At 35.5% G+C, this 15,107-nt stretch overlaps 1 protein-coding gene across 3 annotated transcripts; it reads right to left on the reverse strand.

Annotated features, from left to right (window-relative positions):
• Positions 1-5,364: 5,364 nt before the first annotated feature.
• LOC108755183 (nuclear pore complex protein Nup133) lies at positions 5,365-11,939 on the reverse strand. 3 transcript variants are annotated; one of them, XM_018498042.1, is made up of 5 exons: positions 11,830-11,939; positions 11,013-11,267; positions 10,577-10,916; positions 6,041-8,876; positions 5,365-5,555 (listed from the first exon to the last, which is right to left on the reverse strand). In XM_018498042.1, the coding sequence occupies exons 2-5, from the start codon at positions 11,105-11,107 to the stop codon at positions 5,422-5,424; spliced, it is 3,405 nt and encodes a 1,134-aa protein (XP_018353544.1). In that variant the 5' UTR covers positions 11,108-11,267; positions 11,830-11,939; the 3' UTR covers positions 5,365-5,421. The 3 variants fall into 3 exon arrangements, with proteins under 3 accessions (XP_018353544.1, XP_018353545.1, XP_018353543.1); XM_018498043.1 differs by lacking the exon at positions 11,830-11,939 and adding an exon at positions 11,350-11,558; XM_018498041.1 differs by lacking the exon at positions 11,830-11,939 and having other exon boundaries at positions 11,013-11,558.
• Positions 11,940-15,107: the final 3,168 nt, after the last annotated feature.

Raw genomic sequence — 15,107 nt, forward strand, 5'->3', positions numbered from 1 at the left:
GAAAGAATGCATCAATTGACCAATACGAGGTCTGTTCAAAAAGTATCGCGAATTTTGTGTTTTTTCAAAAATTATTTATTTATTCATGAATATCTATTTTGTCCCCTTCAAAGTAATCCCATCAGATATTATACACTTGTGCTAACGTTTTTTCCAATCCTCGAAACACTTCAAAAAATAATTTTTTGTGATCTTGTTCAGCTCCTCCTTCGATGCCGTCTTTATCTCCTCAATCGTAGCGTAGCGTCGTCCTTTCATGGGCCTCTTCAGTTTCGGGAACAAGAAAAAGTCACAGGGGGCCAGATCTGGGGAATACGGTGGCTGCGGCATCATTAGTGTGTTGTTTTTGGTCAAAAATTCGCGCACAAGCAACGATGTGTGAGCAGGGGCGTTATCATGGTGCAAAAGCCAATTTTTGTTCTTCCACAAATCCGGGCGTTTCTGGCGGATTGCTTCGCGCAAATTGCGCATAACTTGCAGGTAATATTCCTTATTGACCGTTCCGATTGGCCAATACTATTTTCTTCACTTCATCAATGTTTTCGTCTGTTGTTGACGTGCTCGGGCGTCCGGCACGCTCTTCGTCGTTCACATCTTCTCGGCCCTCTGAGAACATTTTGTACCACCGATAAACGTTGCTTCGGTCCAAGGTAGCTTCACCATATGCCACAGTCAACATTCGGAATGCGTCCGCGCACTTAATTTTGTTTTTCACACAAAATTTGATACAGATTCTTTGATCCATTTTTTGGAATAGGCAAAAATCGAAGACGAGCCAAAACACGTGCAAGCAAAGCAGCTGTCAAAAATTAACTGAACATTCAAAATGGCCGAACTTGTCAGCATAAGTGAGAGACATGAGTACCAACATAACGCCACAAAAAAATCGAAAATCGAATATACGTAACCCGCGGAAATTCAAAATTCGCGATACTTTTTGAACAGACCTCGTATATGCGTGGCGGCACAGAAGAAATCGTCTCCACCTCCAGTGAGAAAGGAAAAAATAAAAGAGCGGGATACACCTGATTCGCCATCGATGAAAGCGATTCACTGAAAAACCAAATCAGATGTCTCATGCGCTTATTGTAAAGCGAAAGGTCATGTTAAGGCTGACTGCTGGAAACTGAAAAAGAAGAAAAATACCTTCTAAAACACATCGACCAGTCATACTGTGGCAGCTGCAAGGGAGACCACCAAAACGGAAAACACGTCAACTAAGGACGACTCGATCGAGAAAACAACGAACATAGCCTGCGTCGAGGATGATGGGACAACACAAATTCAAATGAAGAAATCAATAGTTAAGGTTAATTGCGTTGAAGGAAAAAAGTGCGATCTACTAGCCCTTATCGATTCAGATAGCCCAGTATCATTTATACAAAGATCAGTTTGTAAATTCCTTCTCGGTTCGAATTTTTCTTATAACGCAGTTACTGTCCAACGTTTACGAGTGCTAAACGGTTTGCAAATCAAAGTCATTGGCCAAAAAGATATCGGTATTCGGTTAGCCGAATTGTCAGAAACTTCTAACCGAGTTTACTTTAATATTATTGACACAAATAATTGGTCTACACATTTAATACTCGGTACAGATTTTTTGCTTGAAAATGATTTAACTCTAACTTTAAAAAAGAAAGCTAAAGATAACTTAAAGTTAATAAATGAAGTTGTATCAGCAGACATAATTGAGATAGATGATTTTCCCATTGGACTTTCGAAAATCAAAACTGATTTTGGTCATGATGTTGATAAGTGAACATATGACATTGTAAGAGAAGCATATGACGAACCGGTAGAAAAATAAGAAAAACTTGAACCAGTCACAGTATCGCTTAAAGACAATTCGATTTTCGCGTATGCCCCTCGGAAGTTTGCATGAACTGAGCGGCTGCAGATCCGTGAAATTATAGAAGATCTGTTAAAATGTGATATCATTAAAGAGAGTTGTTCACCATATTGTTCACGTATTGTACCTGTCCGTAAACGAAATGGGAATTTACGATTATGTGTCGATCTTCGTCCCTTAAATGACAGGATAGTGAAACAGAAGTACCCTTTTCCAGTCTTAGAAGACTGCTTATCTCGATTAGCTAATAAAAGCGTTTTTACTCTTTTAGATTTGAAAGAAAGCTTTCATGCTATTCCAATCTCCAGAGTTTACAAAGTACTTCTCTTTCGCTACGCCAGACGGACAATATGAGTATGTAAAATTAGCATTTGGGTATTCGGAATCTCCTGTAGAATTCCAGAAGAGTTTATTATGCATTTTAGGAACATTAATACGTCAAGTAATACGTGAAGTATTAGAGATGAAATATTTATGTAGACGATATTCTGATTCCGACTGAGACCGTGGATGAAAATCTAAAGATTTTGTCGTTGTTTGTATTTATTAAAACAACATACTTTTGCAATTATAAGAAATGTCAATTTCTGAAAAGAACGATCGAATATTTAGGATATATTTTGACTGAACAGGGAATTACACCAAGCGAGCGACATGTAGAAGCCGTTAAAAAGTTCCCAATGCCTAAAAATATTCTATTTGACAGAGATTTTTGGGTTTGATTAGCTTCTTTCGAAAATTCGTTCCTAGATTTGCCGAGATAGCTAAACCACTCTATTCGTTACTTAAAAAATCAGCAGCGTTTGAGTTTAACGAACAGTGCATAACAACATTTGAAAAACTAAAGTCATCACTTATTACCTTTCCGGTGTTGCAGTTATATGATCCGCGTCGCGAAACGGAATTACACACGGATGCAAGTTCAGTTGCTTTAGCAGCAATTCTTTTACAAAAGCAAAATTCGGGTTTGTGGGCGGCAATTGCCTATTATAGTCAAGCAACGAATGCCGCAGAAAGCCGTTACCATTTGTTTGAACTCATATATTAGCTGTTGTTAAAGCGATTGAGAGATTCCATATTATTTATATGGTGTTAAATTTACCGTAATTACCGATGTCACGCGATTGTATATGCGATTAATAAAGCAAATTTAAATCTGCGTATTGCGCGCTGGACTATTCGGTTACGACTTTGATGTACAGCACCGACAAGGAAACAGGATGATGCACATAGATGCGTTAAGCCGCATAGTAGCTGCGGTTGAAACTATTCCGCTTAAAAAGGAATTACAACCGACAATTATCAAATCCATGAATTCGTACAATCGTAGATCATCTTGAAGAATCAGAACATGATAAATTTATGTTAATCGAAGGACTAGTATACAAAAAAGACGACGATAAGCCTTGCTTTTATGTACCTGATTGTACGGTGATAAATATTTTGCGTGTGTATCACGATAATAATGCCCATTGCGGAATCAAAAAAGTAATACAGGGAATACGAAATGACTATTGGTTTCCGTCTAAGCGTAAACAAGCTCAGTCTTATGTGAACAATTGTTTGATATGCCTTATAGCTAACTCTTCAGCGAACACAAAAGAGGGTGAATTACAACTAAAAGAGACCCCCAAACTTCCCATGCATACTGTACATATAGATCATTTTGGTCCATTGATAGACTCTATCAGTAGACGCAAGCATATCTTGGTATTAGTAGATTCATTCACAAGATTTATTTGGCTTCTCCCATTAAAAACTACAAGTTCAAGAGAGACGATTGAAAATATAATTCCGATCTTTAATGTTTTTGGTAATCCTAATACTTTGATATCGGATCGTGGAACTTCATTCACCTCTTCTGAGTTCTCCGATTTTATACAAAAGAGAGATATTAAACATAGGTTGGTTGCTGTAGCCGCTTCTTGGGCAAATGGATTAGTCAAACGTGTGAACCGTTTTCTAAAATCATCTTTGCGTAAAGTTGTTGATAATCAACTTAATTGGACTGATAGTGTAATTCAATACACCATTAACAACACTTATCATTCTGCAATAAAGTGCTCTCCATCAAAATTACTTTTTGGGTACGAAAAACGTAATCAAATAGATTCACCACTACTTCAGTTCTCGAGTAAATTAGCGGATTCCACTCTTTCGACTCAGGAACGACAGGAACAACGCGAGCATTCCCGCGAAATAGCTAAAAAAGCCTCCGATGAGTTGAAACAATATAACAAAACGTATTATGACAAAAGACATAAAGTACCGACTAAATATAAAGTAGGTGACTACGTACTTATCAGAGATACCGTACGAAAACCCGGCGAAAATCCAAAGTTAAAACTGGCTTATATCATAAACCGTTATGTATAGTTATTAAAGTATTGAATAAAAATAGATATGTTATATAGGATGTTCTAGGATTTATAATAGGTCACAGAAATCCTATAATTCTATTATATTTTGTCGTCAGACCGGCTTAAACTCTGGATCAAACCTGTTATTCCTTAAACTGTTTGAGTCAGTATTAAAAAATTAGTTAAGAAGTTATTGTATATCAATTTTACGTTTTTAATTTTTTTTTACTCCAGCGAAAATTATATTTTTTGTATTTTTAATTTAAGTTCGAGGACGAACACCTTTTCAGAATGGCCGAGTTGTAAGATAGCTCCTTTAATCATAAATTATAAGTTTAGTTTTCGCGCCTCATCGCTGGCGGCGCTCCGATCACCCGCCATTATCGCACATAATTGGCCATGCCTCGCGATTGGCCCGTTGACAATACTCTTCCGGAATTGGTTGACTTGCGATAGTGGAGCAGGAGAGATCCTGAGCGATTCCTTTAGATATAATCCGTTACCAGACTTTGAATAAACCAGATCTCAACAGTAATATCGTATATCACGACTTGTGAGTTATACGCCTTTTCCTTCCAGAGTTTCCTAGATTATCCCTCCTTCGGATTAATTCTGACAACGTTCCTTTCCCTTTCGAAACGTTACTATTTCGGAAGTTATACACGTGATCGTGTTGCTACCTTACAATTCCGACCTTGTTCCATGATAGATGCCCAAGGTATCTATCATGGAACAAAATTGGAATGGATTCCGATCGGAATTATTCATCAACTATTCTCTATATTTTTATTGTGTTTTCTGGGAAAAACGGAATCATTCCGACTTTGCCCAGTACTGAAATCTATAGTTCACGTTACATATACTGTAGATTTTCAGTACTAGCAGTGTATATCGGAACATCTAGCTAATGTCAAATGTAGTCATAAATCTGAGTTTAAAGGTGCATTTTCACGAGCTGTTCAAATTAACCGTTTCACCGACAAAAAGGTCGTGTGAGTACTTTTTTAATTTTTTTCGAGGAGCATTTTCTTCAGAGGTGTCAAAAGGTTTGTTGCAAATTTTTTAGCATTTCTGAAGAAAATACTCATGAAAGCTTCAAAAATATTAAAAAGAAAAATTGTTATCATATAAATATCTCGTAAATCTTTCCTTTTGTACAAAAATATAATCACAACTATACTTGTGAATATTTTATACATCAACATAAATGCATCAATAACTTCGATAAGCATATTCATATATTAATTTTATAAGAAATTGAAAGTTACTGGAAGTAGCAAGTTCCCCAAGCTCTGGTTCCTTCAGAAGCATATCAATGTGTGGCAAAAATTCATCTACTTTTCCACCTAAAAACGGTAAAAATGCAAAGATTAATTTAAATTAAAAATCTCATTCTTTCAATGAATTAACGTTCATATTGGCCGTAACCATATGTCGCATGCCGTAAATTTGTAAAAATTTATTAATCACAGTCAAGTATTCCCCTCTCATCCGATGGTAAAAAAGGGTATAATGGAAGATAATTGGTCAATTTTTACAGATTGCATACGGTTACAGTCAATATAAACGCTCCCTTAAGTGTCTACAATGGACAGTAGCAGTAGTGGTAAGACACATTAGAAGTAAGCTGATTTTCCAGTATAATATGGTGTAAAGTAAATTCGTAAGTTGAAATTCATTTCCTACATTCTACTCTCTTGTTGCTTACGAATTTACTCTGAGTCCTATTATACCGGAAAATCAGCTTACCCTTGACATGTCTTACAGCATTATCACTAGTGCTCATTGTAGACGACGCTTTACTTATCAATGTTTCTTTGAATATACTTACCCATAAAGTACGTAAGATCCATTAACTTGAAAAGCAGTGTTTCCTGAACTTGTTGCTCAGGATTCTTTTCCACGTTGTCCCACTGATTTCGCCGAGCCGCGCGTGCCCATATTTGTAATCTCAGCGACGATTTATCCTCTTCATGTTCTACATAGTCGAGCAAATCGAGGGCCTTCTTGAAATCATACTCATTGGCGATAACGTTGTCATTTGAGGTATACAGCATAATTAATTCTCGTGGTGTGAGGACCCGCAGCTTCTTAATATCGTAGCCATATGTTGTGAGCACTTGTGCCGGCAGATCTTCCTGGTAAGCTATGAGCGTTAATTCGTTGTCAATCGTTTTCACGCAGTCCACTACTTTATCCTCAGATTCGTCTGATGCAAGTAGAGCCAGTTTGGCCAACGATAGCATCGACTTTTTACGAGTGACTAGCTCGGATTCTTGAACCGCCAAGGTATGAAGCGTGTTGGCGGCAAATCGCAGCTCGTCAGTCAAAGCAGCTTGCACCCAGGACAGAATAGGATGCTCTGACAGCTTTTCCGTTAGCTCTGCAGTACCACCGCGTCTGCATCTCTCAACCAGTTGACCCTGACGTCCATCTTTTACGTACCAAGAGAATAAGAACCCAGCGAAATCTTGAACCGCAAATTTCTCGATGTATCCGTCTAGTCGATTCTTATTGTCAGTTAATTCGCAGATCTGTACGAGCGAAGGAAAGTCACAATATTTCTCAGCAAGCATTGCAGCGTTATCATATTGTTCCTCCTTTATCAGCGGTTGTATCAAATTAGCGCGCTCTGTTTCATATTGCTTTAGGAGAACCTCGAATTTTTCTGTGCCACGAATGCTCTCTAAGTGACATTTTCTTCCATCCAATATCAAATCAATCAGACTAACCAATTGCTCATATAGCTCGTTCCTCACAGTGGAATCACCGATTCCTGTTATACCGTGCTTGATGGTGATACTCTGCATTGTATTAAGACAGCTTCTCAAGCCATCCTTACCTGGCGCAGCCGTCCAAGGGAGATATTCTGTTATTTCGTTGGAAAACTTGGCAGGAACAAAGCGTTCAGCATTGTACTGGCGATACTTTACTACTTCGTATAATACAGTCAATAAAATGGTATTGACTTGCATGATATACTGTCCAACTTGTTGCAAAGATCTTTCAGATTGCGTAACTTCATATGCATTCTCTACCAATATTGGCAGGAATAGATGCACTGTGCTTACCTCACGATAGAATACATCGCACACTGTCAGCTCATCAGACACATACGCTTCTTTCTCATTCAACGTTTGGTTCACAACAGCGTCTACGATCTCTGCATATCTATTTTGCAGACTGTATAATGTCACTGCCGCAACTATTTTCTCTGCGTATTCACCAAGCACATGAGATGTGGACATAATAGTACCCCTACACGTAACCGCACAAAACCTATTCCATAAATTGTGCTCTTTCAAGAACATTATAAAGAGATCTAACGCTTTTTGCTTACCCTCCAGCTGATGTGGTATTTGCATAGAAGTGACCGCGTTCATCGTTATTGACAGATCTCTATGATGGGCCCATCTCGGATCATTGGCTGGATAATCGTCAATTAGATCCTTCGCGATCTTTAAAACGAGCGTATCAAAGGTAGCATCGATGTCCATTACTGGGTCCTCCTGCAGAGGGAACAACTGGGAGAGAATCTCATTACATTGTGTCTTATTCTGTCGAAGACTGAGGAGAAAGGCGGCACGTAATTGTGTGACCGTATCGGAACTGCAGTACATATCTTGCAACTCGTCGTTACTTATAAGAGTGGAAAAGTTTTGGGCCGTTTGATTTACTTTATAGGTGTAATCCATACTCATAGTAGTGTCCGTGTATCCGGTGTTGAAATCTTGCACTGCAAAGTCCATCGGTATAATGGACACAAGACCGATACTTTTTGTGAACAATACCGGAGTCGCTGAGCATATGGCACCGCCGAGTATACTGTCCTCGCTGCCTCTTACCAGATCGATCTTATCTTGCTCGACCTCAGACGCGGTGTTAACCACGAGTACATTATGCCGATTGTATATAATTGCCTCCCAACCGCACAAAATGAAATGATAAGAAACTAGTCTCGACTCTATATCATTGTGATAAAATATCGGATCGATTTTCACTGGTATAAACCATTTAAATGAGTTGGATAGTGTGGTGCCGACTAAAGGTAATAGTCCGAGTGCAAAATGAATTTGTATAGAAATATCAGCACAATGGGCTGCCATTAAAAGGACTATTCCTTCTTCACATGTTTGCATATCAACGAACCATGTGCTCATGTTTTGAGGGCTTGATTCCCAAATTTTTCTTTGGAATGCCTGCTGAACGATATCAGTGATATCTTCGTCAAATTCCATTTTCTCCTGTTCATTATGAGAAAAAAACCAATATTGCAAAGAAGATCCGGCAAGAATGAGAACCCTTGATCCTCTCTCATTCAGTAATGTGCACGTAACTTTTACCAATTTCGTCTCTGTAACAGGCGACTGTGGTATCGCTCCAAAAATGAGAGAGGTCATTTTGCGACCTATGCCACCGAGCCATCCTTGACTCGTTCGAAGCACTTGGCATGTAATATTGTTCTTTCCATTGTTGAATTGCGGCTGTAAGAGCGCCACCGTACATGTGGTAGTGGCTAGAATACACCCATGGCCTGGAACGTGTATAAGACAATCGACTTCTTGTCCTGCAAGCTCAGCACTTGTCTCTACAGAAGATCCTTCATGTGCCACACTTGCCCAGAAACGTACTACTCCTTCTGGTGAGACTGCCATGCAACTAGGAACCTATGAACAAACATGTAAATTTCATATATACATATACACATATATATATATATATATATATATATATATATATATATAAGGATTGGGAAGTAATGCTTTACGAATTTTCAAGCTATACGTTATAAAAAATAAATAAACAGCTAACTTTATTTTTATTCAATGTAATATTCAGATTAAATTTATTATTGTTTTTAAATTATTAACTTTTGTTATTTTTTATTTTCATTTTTATAGTTTTTCTTATTCAATCCAGCAGTGCTAAGTGTTTTTATCTAAAGGATTTTTCTATTTAAATTAAATTTTTTCATTTTATGCTGTTATATCTCTTTAATTCTTTGTGATTACACCTGAATTGAGATAACTCAATTTCAGTGATATAATAACATTTTGAAGGAGAATTAAATAATACTACTTTTATTGGAAGAGAAAGTATCTTTGAATGGATTGTAATGTAATAATTTCTTTTAAAAAAAATTAAAGCTACTTGAGATGGAAAGAAAGATCCTTCAATAAGAATACAATAAATATCTTTGTATTCTTATTGAAGGATCTTTCTTTCCATCTCAAGTAGCTTTAATTTTTTTTAAAAGAAATTATTACATTACAATCCATTCAAAGATACTTTCATTATAAAAAAATTAAAGATAGTACCACGGATTATATTCTTTATTTAATTTACTGTGGATTTAACTTGGCGTCAGCTATTGATATCAAATCTTTTATACAAATGATAGCGTCTTTTTTTTATCACATTAACGGTTTTAAATTCAACTGTTACTTTTTATAGTTACTTTAATTCCTTATTACTATTCAATAAATCGCATTATTTTTATATAATTGATTAGAAATACTTTATAATAAAAATTTTTTATTGCTTAGAGAAATATTTTATAATAGAAATTTAAATATTGAATGTTTTGTACTTTGTATTTTAGGTTGCATTGCCATAATCATTGCCAATATTGAAAATCTATATCACATATTAGTACATATTAGTACATATGTGTAATGTAAACTCAAGGGGGTAACTGCTCAGAAAATAGGTATACACATAGACTTTGGACTTCAAGACTTCATGGACTGTCACGAACTTCACTAAAATTTTCTATACTTCGATGGATTTTGCTGAACTTTAATGAACTTCCAGGAAGTTATGAATTCATGCCAGATTTCATCGGACTTTGACAGACTTTGCTGGACTTCATCAGACTTCGCCAGACTTCATTGGACTTTGAACAAATCAACGGACTTCTGATAAGTTGTACACCAGAATTTAAGAGTGGTTACCCTCTCGCATAAACTATAAAGTTTTAGTATTTGCAGTGAACATTAGAATGCACTGTTAATAACATCATGTTTAAAAGCAATGTTTAATAAAGATTTTTTTAATCTACATTTCTAAATTGCAATCTAAATTCTTAAAGCATAGCTTAAAAAATAAAAATATTGATATAAAGAATTATAAAAGATTTATTAAGTTTAAGGTGATACTAGAGGTACCGATGAAAAGTACATTTCATATTTTTTATTATTATGTCTGATATGCAATATACACAGGATTTGAAAAAGTTAAAACCTTTTTAAAAGAAATAACTAAAAAATTGACATAATTGATATAATATACTGAAACAATCTGCTATCTATGTTGATAATGCATGAATACATTATAAATAAAATTAGAGTAGTTTGATCTTTCATACCTGGTGACCAGGCAACACCCAGACTGCTATACAGTCTGCTTTATGAGCTAGATCGCTTTGAGGTAGCAACAATTCACGACATTGACTCTTAAAAGTTCTTCTCTGTTTGGAATCATGAATATTAGCTTTACATTGCCATACAAGTAATTTACGGCCATAAACAAGCCAGGCCCAACCATCCTCAGATATGTTAACGCTAACAGCTGTATTCCGATCTACAAATGTCAGTGCCTCTGTAACCAGGACTGGCAATGGAGAACCAAAATTTTCTACTACATGGCTCTGTGTCCTACATATTACTTGTATAGATTGATTTGTACGTCCAGCTACACTAGTTGTGCTAAAGATTAAATAAAATATTATATAGATGTGACATAAAGAAGCTTCCTTATGTAACAAAGTGCATGATTGTAATATTATATGCAAAGAAACTTACGAACTATTTTTCTTTAGTGATTGAATGATCGACAATCGTTTTCTAGGAGAGGCTACTGTTTTTCCCAACGGACTTGTCATGTTTGTACGATCCATTTTCTTAAACCAATATTTCTGTTTCAAGGAAACCTATATCTTAATCTTTTACTAAATATGCGATGGAATCTTATGATTTTGTCTTCTTCTTTTGTGATTAATGGCCCTGGTCCTCGTTGGCGAGGTAAACTTGGCCAATCATTTCCTAGATACCTCCAACCTTCCACAAAAGTCAATATTTATGATTTTATAAAACATGTAAATCTCTCTCACTGTATTCGATTTACACTAATTTACATTACTTATTTCGCGGTTTTGAAACATGTGGTGTTTTCTGTTCCTGAACTAGACTGTTGTAGAACTCTCTTGCTTTAAACAAATATTAAACTGTGGAGACACATTCACACACACATTCTCACACTCTTTCAGTTATACTTCACCATACTATATACTCGTTAGACTCACATACTTCGCGACCAGATGGCGCGCTCTCACGAACACGATATTGAATTTCCCATCTAACATTCTCTTTTCTTTGTTCTTTAACAGACAGATACACGAGACTTCGAATTACTTTGTCGCGATAAGATATTATATGTAATAATAAACGTACATTATTACTTGTGAATCTGAGTTTCCTCCATTACCTACATTTATTATATGTAGCAATCCGCTACAAAACGTATATCTATCTCACTTTAAGTTCCAAAGTGTACACTAGTTCAGCCACAGAAAACAGACCTTAGGTTAAGTGACATAAATTGTAAGCCGACAGCACACACAAGTTTGTTTTCCTGCTGGATTTAGAATCTTGTCACCGTATTGGCTGCCTGGAGGAAATATATACTTTCACCATGTTGGGCTGCGATGACAGCTATGATATAAAGCCCGATGTTCACGATACCAGAAATCGGTCCGAGATCTCGGGCAGAGAAAAAATTAACAAATCACATTTAAACAATTTGATCACATGACCATTACAATTGGTCAATTCTTTCTTTATCCGAAATCCCAGACTGACTTTTAATATCATGGATACAAGACTTAAGAATATCAGACGATCGATTGTGTATCTTGAAATGAGGTGAAAATTACAAGAGTGAACAAATCCACTAGAATATTCATAATTTAATTGGTCAATACCTAATAATCATTGCTCACTTTCGTAATTTTTACCTCATTTCAAAATACACAATCGAGCCTCAAGGCCGGTGTTCATAGTTACATCTTACATTTAAGATCGTCTTAAGTACAGTCTTAAGAAGCTACGAGCCAATCAGAGAGCCGTATTAGCGGCTTAAGATATCGGCCGTGTTCCAAAATTTACTGCAATATTAAAAATCTATACTGCACGTTACGTAAACTATAGATCTTCAATACTGGCAGTACATTCTGGAACACATTACTTAAGACAGTCTTGAAACGAAAACGGATTATGAATACCGGCCCAGGTGTATCATTCCCGAGAATACGCAGTAGAAGAGTGAATTGTGATCATAATTTGATTGACTATTTCAATATGCCAGCGCTATTATATGCAGGAAAATATGAGGCTAAAATTTGATTAGTTGTTTCCAGTATTGCTATCGCCATTATGCGCAATGGCTACGTTCAGCGGACTCAAAATTGAATAAACGCTTATTGACATATTCTTTTAGATAACTGCAAAATGCTGCCGCGCACTACTGTCCTCTGACAAAGTGTAAACTACATAGCAATGTCCATTTTTCTTAGAGTACATCGTTCATTTTTCAAGGCTGGAGATGATAAATCGATATTTGGTTCATATAATCGTGCTATATGTAGCATTTTGCACTTTTTCCATTATTCTAAAGATAGGTAGATTAACTAACAAAAAAGTTTTATTTATAATTATTATTTAATTTAAATAAGTTTGATACTTGACTCATTCTTAGTTTTTGTTATTTTCGAAATAATTTTGTATTTTATGTTTCTGTATAATTTTTTAAATTAACTACATTATTACTTATGTAAACAATTGACGACAACAGAGAAAAATATCAGGGCGCTCCTCGTTTCGATCCCAGGCCTGGTCTCTCCTTCGAGATGGTAGACTTTCGCTCTGTCACTGAGCCACACAGCCCTGATACTATTGATGTTCTGTTGTGTCTATACCTATAGTAAATTTCTTAACTTATGGGAAATTATATTCTCTATTCGGACCTGGATTTTTTAATCGTTATAGCGGATCCTCACGTGACTCTTGACACGGAGATCAAAGGTGCCGACACGAAGTGTTCCTACAGTCTATTGGTCATATTGTGCTTTGAAGGTTTAAACAATAGCCGTCCACACAAGAGCTCTGGGATATAACATCAAACTTACATACCAAAGTTCTGATTGGACGACTCGTTATTCCCTGTTGCCTATGCCTATTGCCTGTGTCTATTATGTTTAAGCCTTTACGCTCAGCAATTTCGCTTTCTTTCTTTTCAACGTCCAAAGTAATATCTGACGACGACAATTGCCGCTTATAAACAACGTGCCTAGCGACGGTAGACAGACGCGCGCCTCGCCGGGGCGAGTACTATCCTGTCGCGCGCTTGCATTTGGCGGTGGGCTGGGCGATTTGACTATTATCACAAGTTAATAACTTGTTAACCATTGAGACAATTGTAAAAGTATGGTAGAGGACTTTTCTTCTCAGTCTAGTCCATTCTGTCCCTAATCACTAATTTCCAAACATCCTGTATATCTCATTTTGGCAGTGTTTGCTTTAGCGCTCACAACGATTTAGAAGCGTTTATATTGGCTGTAATCGTAATTTATAAGAATTGACTAATCACAGTCGAATATTCCTCTCTTATTCGACTGTAAGAAAAAAATATTTGAAGGTGATAGGTCAATTTTTACAGATCATGACATATAATTATGGCCAAAATAAACGCTCCCTTAAGCGTCGCTTCATCCTTGGCTGTTTCCAAAATTTACTGCCAGTACTGAAAATCTAGTGACAAACTATAAATTTTCAGTACTGGCAGTACATTTTGAAACACAGCTCTTGTTTATTAAATATTAAACAAGGACAATTGATGTATATATATAAGCGCTACAATCGCCAAAATGAACGCAGCTTTTAAGTTCAAAATTTTTTAGAGATTTTAAGTAACGATGCAGGTTTAAATTCACCCAGACAGGCTGTCAAAGTCTCGCTACAAATGGTTTGAAGCATTTGATGGATCAATAAGAAAAAAGAATTTTACAAACTGGCCAATTAAAAAACGTTTCAAAGCGTTTGCAGCATTGACCGTACCCTGACTCAGAGAACACATATTAAGTCTGTTCTCTTTAGCTGAACTTTTGCACCAGTTTATTTTTCTTGCTTTTCTCTTTATTTGTTCCATATCTTTATAACTAATCAGTAAATCACAATAAAATTTTATAAAATTATTTTGAATATTTAAACTTATAAAAAAAATGTAATTTTTAAGTCATTTTTTAAATTTTAATTTTTAACAATAAAAATAATAATACATAAAATAAATAAACTACAAAAATGTGTTATTAAACAAAAATATAGTCTTATTCACATAATTTTCATATGTATATAACTTATTTCAAGTGTAAATATTAAACATACTTCCAAATTTAATTTTCTTTGCAGAGACTACGTCTAATACATACCTAATTTGATTTAAATGAATTTATTCTTTCATTACAGTATTATTAAACAGAATTTTCGGTATATCTTTTAAATCTACTTTTAACTAAAATTATGAAATAATTGATTAATATCACATTGTCTTAGCACAAATCTTACATTTAAATTCTTACAATATATAAAAAAATAAATTTTAAATTATTAGAAAGTGGCTAAGAAATTTACAAAGGTTAAATAATAAAGAGCATACAGCTACAACTAAGGATGTAAATAAGTTATATATTATTTAAAAACAATTCATAACAATAAGTAGACGTTTCGGTCAAGATTTGACCCTCTTCAGTACAATAAAATTGAATACGTTAAAAATTAAAACTAAATACACAATTCGACTGATAAATTTAGCGATAGCTAGTACAAAATTTATTATTTCCTTAT

The sequence above is a fragment of the Trachymyrmex septentrionalis genome, unplaced genomic scaffold, assembly GCF_001594115.1.
Source record: "Trachymyrmex septentrionalis isolate Tsep2-gDNA-1 unplaced genomic scaffold, Tsep1.0 scaffold86, whole genome shotgun sequence".
In the NCBI taxonomy this organism is placed as follows: Eukaryota; Metazoa; Arthropoda; class Insecta; order Hymenoptera; family Formicidae; genus Trachymyrmex; species Trachymyrmex septentrionalis.

What these genes read in the sequence shown, in the direction of transcription:
- LOC108755183 (XM_018498042.1), bottom strand. Translation starts at nt 11,107, where the DNA reads ATGGATCGTACAAACATGACAAGTCCGTTGGGAAAAACAGTAGCCTCT. An exon ending in GGGTGTTGCCTGGTCACCAG is followed by an intron (nt 8,877 to 10,576) that starts GTATGAAAGATC and finishes GTTTGTTCATAG; the next exon opens with GTTCCTAGTTGCATGGCAGT. An exon ending in GGATCTTACGTACTTTATGG is followed by an intron (nt 5,556 to 6,040) that starts GTAAGTATATTC and finishes TACCGTTTTTAG; the next exon opens with GTGGAAAAGTAGATGAATTT.